Consider the following 14,500-nt stretch of genomic DNA (forward strand, 5'->3'; position numbering starts at 1 on the left):
GGTCCCATGGGGCCCATTGCTCTCTTCTTAATGGGTCTCATGAAGCTATTAATGTATATATTACTGGAAAATATTTTTCTTTTAAAATAGAGGTTTAGTCTGTGGGTGTGTCTTAATTAGATTAAAGCCAGCTAGTCCGGGTGCTTTTAAGTGTACTAGTTTTGAGATGTAAGAGAGGTATTTGCATTTTTTGAATAGAGCATTCAAGAAGTGGGGTGAAATCTGGCACCTAGCTAGCAGAGACTAAGCATATGTTTATATTACTAATAAAATTGGTACTATGAAAGGGGTTTTATTGTTAGAAGGGGTGGAGTTCAAAGAGGCTAGTGATACAATGAGAATTTACATTCAATGAGATGTGCTGGATATAACCGATAGCAGTTATGTGTGTGGGGCAGAGACAATGTGAGATCAAAGTAGCTGTAAGCCTACAACTGTCTCCACAGGAACCAAAGTGAAAGGAACCTCATTTTGAATTTGTAAGGTGAAAATGCTTTGCCTGGTGTCTAGTTAAACCTATGGGTTGCTGTTGCCTTAATGGAGATTAGTTTGGGAATTTGTTAAAAGTTACAATAGTAGTAATTTGTAGCCATGTGTATATATTTAACTTGTGTAAATTAATAAAATGTTTCATTTTGTTTAATATAAAACCTCTCGAGAACTGGTGGCCTGATTCCTGAATTTAGAGTGGCATCTCAAACGTACAAAAGTAAAAATATAGGTTATGACAGTTGTTTAAAGTTTCCCTCAGGGATTTTTAAATAACTCAGTTTTAACAACTGCTGGGTCAGAACAGTGGGGCCTGCTCACAGTGCCGGCAGCGTCCACTACTGAATTCCAGCACTGCTGGGACTGCTAGAGCTACCGGCCAATCAGGTTGGCTGGCAGCTCTCAAGGGCAAGACTTCCTGCCATTGAGGGGCGGAAGTCCCACTCTTTGCTTGTTTAGGCCGCTCGCTGTGTGTTATCCCTGTGGGGTGGCCTTTTTTTTCTCCAGTCGGTCGGTTGGTTCGTGACCGACTTTTGTAACGGGGAAGACGAGCCCCCCTGTAAAATTCAGCCCTTGTTTAGCTGTACGTACACTTCAACAGTGTCAGTATTTTGTTTCACTGCTTTCATCTCAATTGTCCTCTTTCACCCTCATTGCATCGCTATTCAAGAAATTCTACCCTAATCCCAACCTCGATCCCAAAATGTGATTGGATGTGCAGTAAACAACAAACATGATAGAATATATTTCAGGGGTAATACTTTCAGGTGGGATCACAAGCCACTGCTGTTAACTACAAATAGAATGAAAAATAAAGCTATAAATCACCAAAATCTATTTTAATGTGATCAAAGTACCCAGTTCCTGGTACTTGATGAATAATCCCCAAGCCACAGAAAAATGTTCAATCTCACTTCCAATTTTCTCTCAGTTTATGAAGTAAAATTATATTAGTGTCAGGTCACACTGACAATCAAGATCATTTCTAAAGGAGGCAATGCACAAAATAACACAAAGTGTTCTGGTACTGGGTGAACTGCTTTGAGACCGGCATCTATTTGGAGTAAACGCAAAATACTGCGGATGCTGGAAATCTGAAATATGGTTCTGAAGGGTCATACGGACTCGAAACGTTAACTCTGTTTCTCTCTCCACAGATGCTGTCAGACCTGCTGAGTTTTTCCAGATTTTTCTGTTTTATTATCTGCTTGGAATGACATGGCCCAATACAGCAGAGTTATACTGATCACTCCATCTTGCTTTCTAGTCAGGATTCCACTCATGGGCATCCAAATTCAAGTTAAATTTAATTTGCATATTGGTGAATAATCTAATAAAGAGAGATGGCTGTAGCCATCAGTGAATCATCATATGTTTTGGACTCAAAGACACATAATCCCAAACTGGTGTCATGGTAATTCTGACTTTGAGTGAGCATCCACAAGTTCAAACTTCCAAAGTACACCGAGGAATTTTTCAATCAATTTCTCCGGGTTAATGGGTGTAAAGTGGGTATAACTGTTCAGAAGAATGGGCAAAGATCTGTTACACTAAATATCTGACCACTTCGCAGTACATCCAGGGCAGAATTTTGCCATTGGCGGGGGTGCTCGGCGGGGGTGGGCCGGGCGGTCGGGAAGCCGACCGCCACCAGCGATGGGCACCGCACCGCGATCTCACGCTGGCGAGCCAATGAAGGCCCGCCCAGCGTGGAATGCAAGCGGCAGCGCTGAGCTCTGCCTGTGGTAGGGGGAGGAAGGTGAGCGGGTCAGGTGCAAACTTCGTGCACAGGCGTGAGTGAGCGCTTCATAATCTCCCTGAGAGCTGCCTTTAAACAAAATGTAATGAAACATGTCCCCTCAGGCGACTCTGTCACATGAGCAGGGACATGATATTCATGAAAAATTAAAGTTTTTATTTTATTCTTACTTGCTTTAGGAAACCTCATCCCGTCCGTGGATGATGTTTCCAAAAAGAGGCAAAGGCCGCTTGGCCTTTTCGCCTGCCCGCCAACCGTTAGGTTGGATGGGCAGCAAAAAGTTTAATTTAATTGATAACTTAATGACCTTAACAGTCCTTTTAATTGTCAGCGGGCACGCTGCCAGCTCCAGTGCGCACCCGCTGACCAAATTATCGCACGACTGTGCGTTGACCTCGGCACGCTCGGTCAAAGTCAACACACGCCATTTCACGCTCGAGCGGGTCGGGCATGCGCCTGCCTGCCAAGCGAAAATTTCTGCCCATCCAGTTTCCTAATCAGGTTTTTATGCCAGTACCAGGGACAGAAATGTTTGTTCGGCGGGCAGGCGGGCGCCTGACCCGCTTGAGCGTGAAATGACACACGTTGACGTCGGCCGAGCCGACAATTAAAAGGACTGTTAATGCCATTAAGTAATCCATTAATTTTTTCGATAAATTTAATTAAATTTTTCGCTGCTCATCCAACCTAATGGTTGGCGGGCAGGCGAAAAGGCCAAGTGGCCTTTGCATTTTTTTGGAAACCTCATCCATGGGCGGGATGAGGTTTCCAAAAGCAAATAAAAGCAAAGTAAAGACTTTAATTTTTCATTAATAACATGCGTCTGCTCATGTGACAGTCCCATGAGAGGAGATGTTTCATTACATTTTTATGTTTTTAATTTTTTTTTTTCATATGTCTTCATCTCCCTGAGGCAGCTCTGAGCCTCGGGTAGATTATGAAGCGCTCACCAGCACGCACGCGCAGAGTTCGCGCTGGGCCAGCTGGGCCCTCCTCCCCTAGACCCCCGCACAGGCAGCGCTCAGTGCTGCCGTTCGCATTTCATTCTGGGTGGGCCTTAACTGGCCCGCCAGCATGAAATCATGGTCCAGTGGCGATCGTGGGTGGCAGTCGGCTTCCCGACTGCCCTGGTCCGCCCCTTCTGAGCACCCCCGCCAAGGGCAAAATTCTGCCCCAGATGTGCTCACCAGTTTGTAGTTAAGTCCCAATGACATCTTTTGGATGCCCATGCAATTCTGAAGCATTTACACTAGTTCGGTACCATCCATCTACACAAATAAAATGGCCATCAAAGACTATCAGGATGTGCTGTTTACCAAAGTACATTAATAAGAGTCCCATAGTAAGACTTTAGCAGTGCTCTGAAATGAGTTTTGAATTTTATTTTGCACTTTTTAGTCCTTTTCTGTTTCCACTTAATTAGTCAAGGGTTTAGTAGCAACATCCTTGCAGTGCCACATTTTCTTTGGTATATCTACAGTATTGGGACAGTTTCTCAATGTGAATACTTCTTTACTCATTTGGTTTGGAGAAAGAAGACAAGAATTGTGGAGGGATGCCAGGCTGGCCAAAGACAAACTGCATCCACTTGTCAGCACACTCCCACTACATTGACAGACGGAGGCTCATTTACCTGGTGATACTACACAAACTCCAGCTCAGCAGACAGTCATATGCAGAGCTATGCTTCCTGATTTAAGGGACAGTATTCTTTAATCCGCGTCTTTCCAAGTGATAATCATAGACAGTTAGCATGGATTTGTTAAGGGAAGGTTATGTCTGATTAAATTGATAGAATGTTTTGAGGGGTTAGCAAGGAGAATCATTAAGATTAGTACATTTGATGTAGATTATATGGACCTTAGCAAGGCTTTTGACAAGGTCCCACCTGACAGACTGTTCAGAAAAGTAAAAGCCCATGGGATCAATGGGATAATGGTAAGTTGGATACAAGATTGGTTTAGTGGTAGGAAGTGAAGCATTATCGGGTGTTTTTGTGACTGGAAGGCTGTTTCCTATGGCGTTCTGCAGGGCTCAAAACTGAGTTCCCTATTTTTCATGGTATATATCATAATTAAGAAGTTTGCAAATAATATAAAAATTGGCTGTGAGTTAAAAAAAACTTTAGAATGCAGGTGAATATCAATAGATGGGTCAAGTAGACATAAAAGTGGCAAATGCAAATGAATCTGGAGAAAAGTATGTGATTATGCATTTGAGGAAGGAAAACAAGGCAAGGGAATACATAATAAATAACAGATTAAAAAGTGTGGAGGAACAGAGGGATCTTGGATTGCATGGCCATAGATCCTTGAAGGTAGAAGGACAAGTAGATAAGGTGGTTTAGACAGCATATGAGATACTTTTTTTTTATTAGCTAAGGTAATACAAGGGTATGGAAGTTATACTAGAAATGTATAAGACACCAGTTAGACCACAGCTAGAGTAGCATGTACATTCTGGTCACCACATTACAGGATGTGTTCACACTAGAGAGGATACAGAGGAGATTTACAAGGATGTTGCCTAGAATGGGGAATTTTAGCTATAAGGAAAGTTTGGGAGGCTGGGGTTGTTTTCTTTGGAACAGAGGCAGCTGACTGAAGATTTAATTGAGGTGTATAATTATGAGGGGCCTAGATAGAGTGGATGAGCAAGACCTATTTCCTTTAGCAGAGTGGTCAATAACCGGGGGGGCATAGATTTGAAGTAATTGACAGAAGGATTAGAGTTGAAGTGAAGAGAATTTTTTCCACCCAAGGGTGGTGGGGTCTGGGGCTTATTACTTGAAAGGATGGTAGAGGCAAAATAACCGCATTGCACTTAAAAAGTACTTGGATATTCACCTGCAGTACCGTAACCTACAAGGCTATGGACCAAGAGCTGAAAAGCGTGATGAGGCTGGATAGCTTTTGTTTGGCCAGAACAGACATGATGGACCAAATGGCCTCCTTGCGTGCCCTAAAGGCCTATGATGCTATGATACCTGTACAGGACTGCACTTTTAGTGCTAGTAACTATTAGTTTTGCCTTCAGTTCCCTTCTTCTGTGTCCATCCTGAATGGCACGAGACTGTTCAATGAGCAAGAAGTGTCACAAATACTTCCAGGTTCCTCTGCATTGTATTCACTTTACTGGCCTTCAAACTGTGAGGGTTGCAGTGTTGCATCTCTCCATCAGTTGACAATAGATTGATTTTATTATCCATCCATCAGGTTTACCAAACATATTGATCCCCGCATTATATCCCTACTTATCTTTAAGGACAGCTTACATGCAATCTTCCTATCCATGAGCCCCACAGTGCTGAGCTCCCAGCACCCCGACAAATATGGGCTAAGGGCTCATTAATAACATGTAAATGAAGGTGAGCCCACAAAATCAGACAGAGCCAATACAATTTGAGCAATATTGCTCAAACCTAAGGTAAGATGTCAAACTGCTTGATGTAGATACTCTGAGGCAACGGCACAGCTTTCAGGAATCTGATCATTATATATTCACTCACAGTCACTCTGTGTACTAAATTTCCTTGAGAGCTTGCTGTACTTGAATGTGTTTTACACTGTAAAATGTTATTGAAAAAAAAGTATTAAAGCACAGCCCACAAAAACAATTAGCAAAAGTCAAAGAACAATCAGTCCAAAAATCATAAGTGATCATGGGCCATAAAGCTCCGAAGGGTAAAAAGCATAGATTAGCTGCATTGTATTAACAGAGGAAACCCATCAATGGTTTACGGATAAACTGCAGATTAGGTTTGCAACAACACTTTGTTTGACAGCTCCAACTCTTAAAAATATTAAAGTGAAGGGAAAACAATGTCCTTTCGAACTGATTAGAGCATCACTTGAACAAAAGAAAGGTGACAAAATTAGACTGCATTTTCTAATTGGTGTTATTCATGTGGGCGGAAGCCCATTTAATTTTAATACACTATCACTGGCATTAAAATAATGCTGAATGGATATGCAGGGACCAAGCTAAGTAATTATATTTTATTACTTGTGTGCTAAAGAGTGAGCCTTTGGCTCAGTGGTAGCATTTCTGCTATAGAGTCAAAATGTGAAGGACTTGAACCTGACTCCACAGGAAGTGGAAACTAGAATATGGGAGGTGAAATTGGTCTTGTCCAATATTAAGAAGGGGGCTTAGAGGGACTTGGTAGCAATGGACAAGAAAATTGTGTGCAGTATAAAATAGGGAGACCATTTGCTATCAGGCCACTCTGTGCTTACTGTCAAAGACCAAAGTCACCCCCATGTTCTCTAAAATAATGGGCTGACGTCCACTGGAGGTACTTGCATCAAATGGGTGCAAGTAGCCACTCCCTCAACATAAATGGTAGGTTGGGCTCTTTGGTCTTGGATGTAGCCCACTTAGGAGAAGGTACACCTATGCAAAAATAAAACTTGGGGAAGTCAATGGAAAATGACCTCAGCCTCTCTTGACTATTAAGTGGCTCGAGAATCTCATGCGTGTGAGACTTGAGTTAGAAACTGCCCTGGGTCAGAAAACAATGGGCTGATAGACCTATGCACTGTTAAGGAAGGGTTAAGTGTTATTTCAAAGATTGACTACATCCAAATTAGAATTCAGCCAAAAACAACTAACCTTTGTGTTAATCTTTAGGACTTGTTTGTTCTGGGATTTATCAAGCCTGTTTCCCTCCCTGAGCCTATTGCAGGAAACAGTAGGAAGCTAAAAAGGTTGGCATGATATTACTCAGTTGGCAGGTGATAATGGAACTGAGGATGTGAAGCAGGTACTTCCCATTACAGTTAGGAAGTCCTGTGACCATAATTGAACCTTTTTCTTAACTATTTATAAAACCTAGTCATAAAACCTAGGACAAATAATTCAGATACAGAAACTTAAAAATTTTGGATGGTGGACAAGATACAAGGTCAACAAAATTTGCACCCTGAATGATTTCACCATCTCCCAATGCAGCTTCCAAAATTTGACAGCATCTAGGCTTAAAACAAAAATTTCCATAACAATTCATTATCTTTCACTTCACCACACTTACCATTTAACGTTAGTTGCATTTTAAATACCTAACCTAGGTTAAAATCTGTACAAAACAAAATATAATTCAGTACATTATGACCAATTACAATTTACATGAATCTTTAAAATATGTTCCATCATCCAAACTTTATATCAAAATGGGTGAAGAAAACCCCAATATCTGAGATGGAATGAATTAAAAAAGATACAAAGGTATAAGAAAATGTAATTTATTCACATATTATGATGCTTTATGTAGGAGCTTTTCCTTCTCTTCTTACCTGCCTGAAGTCTCGTATCAGTTTTCTCATAATCTGCTTCACACTTCACATTGGGGTCAGGTCCGACCTGATTATTTAAGTTTTCTGTTTCTTCAGGAATAGCAGCCAGATAATTTAAAGATTCATCATCATAAAAATCCTCATTGCTATATATAATGGCTTTTACGACAGTTGCACGTCCTGAATCTATCCCATTATATGAAGCTGAGGTGTCTTGTCCTAAGTCTTCATCTTGTAAATCATGAGCATCAAACCGAAGTCTATGAATTGCACCTTTATCATGATGCAATCCCACTTCAGCAGCTTGATATTCCAAAGGTTCCAATCCTTCAACAGTTGCTGTCTCTAAATCACCTTCTGTGTATTTTTTGCCCAGAGAATCATCATCCAAAACTGAATCTGTTTTCAGGGATCGGTCTTGCTTCTGATCCTCTTGCTCTGTTTTTGTTGAGGAGCTTGACACCTCAGAGTTTGGTGTTTGATTAGATGCACCTTGTCGAAGATTTAGAAAGGTGTTGGAAATGGAGCTCCCAGCTTGTTGGACTGATTCAGTTATCTGCGACATCCAAACAGAGAAGGACTGCGTGAACGGACCCTTCTTTGGAATTTCTTCAGAATCCATGAATAATGGAATGCACAACACTTGATCACTAAGTGGTCCAGATGTTTTAATTTGTCAACATGCCACAGTTAGGTTGTTGTGAGCTATAGAATAAGGATCATAATCAATTAAAATCGGTCACTCCCAAGAAGCAGCCACTGCTCCGGCAAAGTGGCGAAAAGCACTGCGGTAGAACACCAGACCAAAAGAGAAATAAGAAAAGCCAACCCACAACAATCAACAACCACAATCAGGAGGCAAAGAGTTACACATTAAAATATGCCAACTTAAGGTCCAGCTAGAGAAAAATCAATGTCATTAATTTGAGGTTTATATAATTCACATCATTTTCTAAGCAGAAAATAACAGGAAGCTCTGGAAATGTGACTAAAATATGATTCTATAGCACTAAATTTTATACAAGGCAGTTGGTTTAAGTATCACAAGAATTAAAACATCGGCTCCAGGACTTAACATAACTGTTCGACATTGAAAGGAGCGTTGAGCAGGGATGAAGTTCAGTCCCACACCTGTAATACATTCTGCTAACCAAGGCACAGCCAACAAAAGGGTGTGGCAAAGTAAGTTTAAATGCAACAAAATAACTTTACATACCTTTGCCCCACCACTTATGTCCAGTTGCCTCGGATCCACTTCAGAATTCCCTTCACAAAATCCTTTCTGTGTCCACCTCCCTCTTCTCCATGAGAACACTTCTCAAAACACAACTCCATGACTAAGCACTTGGCCACCGCCGCAAATAGTTTCTATGAAGCATCTTGGGGCTTTTTTCTAAGTTAAAGACTCAACATAAATCCAAGTTTTGTATTTCCAATTGGGGAAAGGTAAGTTGTAGGAACAACACTGACTTTTAAATTCTCTAGCGACTGTCAAGAAGCCAATCATTTATTTCATTTGTTCCCCCAACAACTCCCTTCTTTTTTATTGTACTTCCTCCTGTTTCCCTGCAGATGTTGACTTTCTGGTTAGTTCCACAGCTGGGGGTAGCTCTCCAGTACCTTATATGTGTGTGTGTGTTACATGGTATAAGTTGTCTCAAGTGGTGTTCCACAGGGCTCGGTGTTGGTACCCTTGCTGTTTGTGTTATATATTAATGATTTGACGTGAACGTGGGGGGCACGATTGGGAAATTTGCAGATGACACAAAGATTGGCCAAGTAGTGGATAATGTAGAGGATAGCCATAATCTCCAAAACAATATAGATGGGTTGGTGGAGTGGGCGGTAAAGCGGCAGATGGATTTTAACATAGAGAAGTGTGAGGTCATACATTTAGGGAGGTCAAACAGTTACAGGGATTACACAATAAATGGGAATATACTAAGAGGGGTAGATGAAGTGAGAGATCTTGGCGTACAAGTACACAGGTCCCTGAAGGCAGCAGTTCAAGTAGACAAAGTTGTAAAGAAGGCATATGGAATGCTCTCCTTCATTGGCAGAGGTATAGAATATAAAAGTAAAGATATAATGTTGGAATTGTATAAAACACTGGTGAGGCCACAACTGGAGTATTGTGTGCAGTTTTGGTCACCATGTTACAGGAAGGACGTAATAGCTCTGGAGAGAGTACAGAGGAGGTTTACAAGAATGTTGCCAAGGTTAGAAAAGTGTAGCCATGAGGAGAGATTGGATAGGTTGGGGTTGCTTTCCTTAGAACAAAGAAGGCTGAGAGGTGACTTGATTGAGGTGTACAAGATTATGAGGGGAATAGATAGAGTGAACAGGATAAAATTGTTTCCCTTGGTGGAGAATTCTAGAACCAGGGACATAGATTCAAGAGGGTAGTGGGTGTCTGGAATTTGCTGCCCAAGTTGGTGGTAGAGGCAGAAACTCTAAACTCTTTTAAAAAGTACCTGGATCTGCACCTTAAGTGCTGTAAGCTGCAGGGCTATGGGCCGGGTGCAGGAAGGTCGGTTTAGAAAGGGCACCTGGGTGTCCTCAGGCTGGCATGGACAAGATGGGCTGAATGGCCTCCTTCTGTGCTGTAACTTTTCTATGGTTCTATGGTAGCCCAAACACTGAGTGGTAATGGGACAAGCAGTAGAGACTAAGCAGCAGATCCCAAAATTGTCCTTGACCACATTTCATTTTGTTACTTACTTTATAGGATGTTCAGAGAAGTGATTGTAATTTCTCAGAGAGAACGAAGAAAGAATATCAATGCTCTTAATTACAAAACGCTCTTTAGCCAGATCTGTAATGGATCAGGCACCAAGAACAGCCATAGCTAAGGTCATGAACTTTCTTTGTATTTTGAGAATGCCACTGGGTTCTGTTATACGATGATATAAAATGGCAGCATTATTTTGGTACGGACTTTAAAAAGTGCAGCTCCCAGAATCATGAAAACAGAGTTTATTTTCTTAATCTACTAGTTATTAAAATGACTGGTAAAGATTTACTTTGTGAAAAGTACTTTACATAAGAATGTGGTTGCTCAGACTCTCCATCATTTGAAATGGTAAGTCATCCCTAACTTTATGAAGGAGCTGAGATATCTTTTGACCGTTTGTGATAAAAGAACCAATTCCACAATGCACTTATTTCAGAATTTTTCAGTCTGGACTATGATATTAATCTTAGTTCACATAAAATGCTGTAGTCATAAACGAATGTGTGAGATGAGAGGCCACTTCCTACAGGGGCAGTATTTTCACTTCTATCCACTCATCCGACACAATTTTAACTTACTTGACCTGCAGTGAAAGTTATGGGGAACCCGGAATTTGGAAGTGACCCCACACTCTGTCGCATTCTAACTCCACCGAGTGATACTGATGTCACAGATTGGAGGGTGGGAAAGGAGTGGGCGTTGGACAGGTAGGCTGCTGATTCTGAATGAGGGGGTGAGGAATGGGCGGCTGGAAGAAATGGGAGAACTTGGAGAATCTTGGGGAATGATGGTGGCTCAAAAGCCGCGGTGGGTGTGGCGGGAATGGTCGTTGGGTGTGGGGTGAAGGGGGAGGGGTGTGGGGGGATTTTCCCATTTGCTCCTCAGACAGGTACCTGAACCCAGGACATAAACGTGTGAGGACGTTTATTCCTGAATGCATTGAGCTCTCGCCTTGAGAGCTGCCGGGTTTTCTGATACACAGGAAATCCAGCCAGTCAACAACAATTCAAGTTTAAACCCTATATAACAATGTGGCTCACAGTCTTATCATACTTTAAAGTTCCAAAACACATCCTTGGATCAGGTTGGTGGCCACTCACCATCCAGCCTCTGTTAAAGCTGGAATTGGTCAGATTGAAGATGAGTTTAGGTCGGGAAATAGATTTTTGAGACTTTAAACCCACCATCCCACCAGTTTCTTCTTAAGTTAAAATTCAACCCATCATATTTTGTTCCCATATACACACTTTCCACTTAAAATTGCATATATGAACTAGAAAAACACATCACTTTAACTTTCTAAAACCCCTGCAGTTTATGATCACCTTTTGTTGACAGAAAGTAGTATAAAGGGAATATTTTCTGTACAAGGCTACATCTAATTTATCAGCATTGGTGGATTCAGCAGCCCAGTTCCTGGTGCCCGGCTCTCACCTGCTGTTCCCGCCTCCACCAATTCCACTCCCCAGTCAGGAGAACCTTTGCCAGTCCTCTGTTAACCCTGCTCTAGGGCAGATCACAAAGATATGCATGAAGGAAAGCTTGGGTAACTGGCTCTCCAATTTCCCCTGCCTCTCACTCAGTGGAGTGAGCCTGCCATTCCCTGCCACTCCTTCTGATAGCAGTGCTAAGATCAGATGTCCACCGCATGAGAAAAACACCATGCGTTTACATGGTGTCACTGCCCTATCCATTCCAGCCACAACATTCAATTTGCTGCAACGATTTGATAGCCTGTGCTACAGTAAACAATTCATATGCCATTGATGTTGTAATTACAGCATAGAGGCCATTTGGCCCAACTGGTCCATGGCAATATTTATGTAGGTGCCTCCTCCCATCCTCTTCAATCTACTTCATCAACATATCCTAATATTCCTTTCCTTCCCATGTGTTTATCTAACTTCCCCTTAAATGTATCTATACCACCTGCCTCAACAACTTCTCATGGTCACAAACGTCATGCATTCCTATTGGATTTATTAGTGACTAGCTTGGATTTATGGTCTCCAGTTCTGGTCTCTCCAAATAAGTGGAACCATCTTCTTTACATCAACCCTATCAAATCCCACATAATCTCAAAGGTCACTATCGGACACCCTTCAGTCTCTCCTTATTGAGAAGAGCCTCAGGCTGTAATTTTTTTCTTGATAAGAATGGACTCTCAGTTCCTCTTTCATTCTAGTAAATTCTTTTTGCACCTTCTTTGGTGCCTCCATATCCATTTTACAATATGGACACCAGAACTGTTCACAGTACTCCAAGGGCTGAATTTTATGCATCTCCTTGAAGGTGAAGTGGCATGTTAAAACCAGCAGGTGGCTTACCTGTTGCCTAACCCACCCCTAACCCGTCCGAAATTTTGAAGGACGGGGTGAGTAGTTGGGCTACCCATCTGCCCTTGGGCTTTTTCAGACCCTTAATTGCTAATTAACGACTACTTAAGGGCCTCATCCCGCACTCCACAACCCCCCACCACCCCTGCCAGTTTTTTACCTGGAGCAGGGGGAGGCTTATGCCATGTCCCAACAGCTGAAGCTGGGTGGGCTGCTGTTGGGCAAGCAGTGGGGGTGGTCGTGGGAGACCTCTTTTGTGGGCACCCCAGGCCCCCCCATCAGAGTCCCCCATCCCTCCCCGGGGGTCATTTCCTATGTTAACACTTCCTCCTGGCCTCTTGAACCCGGCCTCCACCCACCTTGTCGAAACCCCCAATCCCAGACTTACCTGGGCTCCTCAGCATGACGGAACCACCTGTAATCCCAGGAGTGGTCACCTCTTCCTGCTGGCATTGCTGAGACTACAGAGCTGCTAGCCATCTGATTGGCCAGCGGCTCTCTAAGGCAGGATACCTTCCCAACAAAGAGGTGGAAGTCTCACCTTAAATCGATTAACACTGCTCCCAGTGTTAAACGGCTTTGGGGCAGCCCGCTGGATTGTGGGTGCTCTACCCCACTCCCGGGACCTTTTAGCAGAGAGCACAAGGGCTGTGGCGCCCTGTAAGATCCAGCCCCAAGTGTGAAATAGCGTTCCAAAAAGGTTTAACATGACTTCTCTACTTCCCATTTCCATCCCTCTAGAAGTGAACTCCACTGATTTGTTTGCTCCTTTATGGCTTTATTAACCTACTCAGCTACTTTGAGTGATTTTTTTGACTCTGTATCCCAATATCCCTCTGTTCCTGATCCCCATTTCTTTCTATCAAAATGTGCCACCTCACACCTATCTATAACCAAGCTCATTTGCAAAGTACATGCACATTCTGCAAATGTATTAGTCTTCCTGTATTTTGTCACAGTCCTCCTCTCCATTAACTATATCCTCAATCTGGCCTTGTCCACAAATTCTGTAATTGTACTTCCGATTTCCGAATCCACATTGCTTATGTAAATTGTGAAGGACAGTGGTCCCTGCAATGATCCCTGTGGAATGCCATTTCCCACCTTTTTGCCAGTTTTGAGTAACTACCTATAACCCCGACTCTCTGTTTTCAGCTCTTTAGCCAACTTGCTATCTCTGTGTTGCCCGTCCCACATGACTCCGCATGTTCTGACTTTAGTTATGCAGTACCTTATCAAAGGCCTTTTGAAAATACAAATATATTGGCCTGAATTTTCGCTCCCGAGTCAGGTGTAGAGTCGGGAGAATTCCCAACTCCCCAAAACCAACTCAGGAGAAGCTTCCCTGAACAGCCAGATTTTCATTTTGGGGTCTTGGTGGGGGTGTGGGGGACAGGTGCGTGCTGGAGTTGGGCCTGCTGCCCAAAGAAACAGTGCGGACGAAGCTACAGAGGTTGCCGACTGCTAAGTCATGTTGTTTAGAAGGCCTAGCTCCATGCTATGGGACTTTGTTCCAGTGTTAATGAAAGTAGGCCCTCTAGCCCTCACACCCTGGCCCCATGCCCCATTCATAACAACCCATGACACTTCAAACCCCTCTAACCACCCTCATAGCCTCCCATAACCTCCATGGCAATCTTTGCCCCATACCCGGCCCCCATAGTCCATCATACACACCATGCCAACCTATAACCCTCTACCTACCCTCCATGGCCACTTATAGCCCCTATACCTATTTATGTCAATCAATGCTGCCCACTCATCCCCATGACCCCTGATAGTCCCTACACCAACTTAGTACCAACTTATGCCAACCCATGCCCCCACCACCCTTTGCCCTTATACCCTCCATGCCTACTCATTCTGTATTCACCATGGGAAAACCTCA

General features: G+C 42.8%; 1 protein-coding gene across 6 annotated transcripts in view; it reads right to left on the reverse strand.

Moving 5' to 3' along the window:
- The window catches only part of LOC144693003 (synaptotagmin-16-like), a 188,617-nt gene that overhangs the window by 40,514 nt on the left and 133,603 nt on the right, over positions 1-14,500 (reverse strand). For 3 of the 6 annotated variants that reach the window (XM_078562248.1, XM_078562244.1, XM_078562246.1), the window contains exon 3: positions 7,543-8,247. The exons of 1 other annotated variant lie outside the window; for it this stretch is intronic. In XM_078562248.1, coding sequence (XP_078418374.1) covers positions 7,543-8,164 — 622 coding nt within the window. In that variant the 5' untranslated portion in view covers positions 8,165-8,247. The remainder of the gene's footprint in view (positions 1-7,542; positions 8,248-14,500) is intronic. 2 more of the 6 variants (XM_078562247.1, XM_078562243.1) reach the window with 1 other exon arrangement.

Source organism: Cetorhinus maximus, chromosome 18 (assembly GCF_964194155.1).
Source record: "Cetorhinus maximus chromosome 18, sCetMax3.hap1.1, whole genome shotgun sequence".
NCBI lineage: Eukaryota > Metazoa > Chordata > Chondrichthyes > Lamniformes > Cetorhinidae > Cetorhinus > Cetorhinus maximus.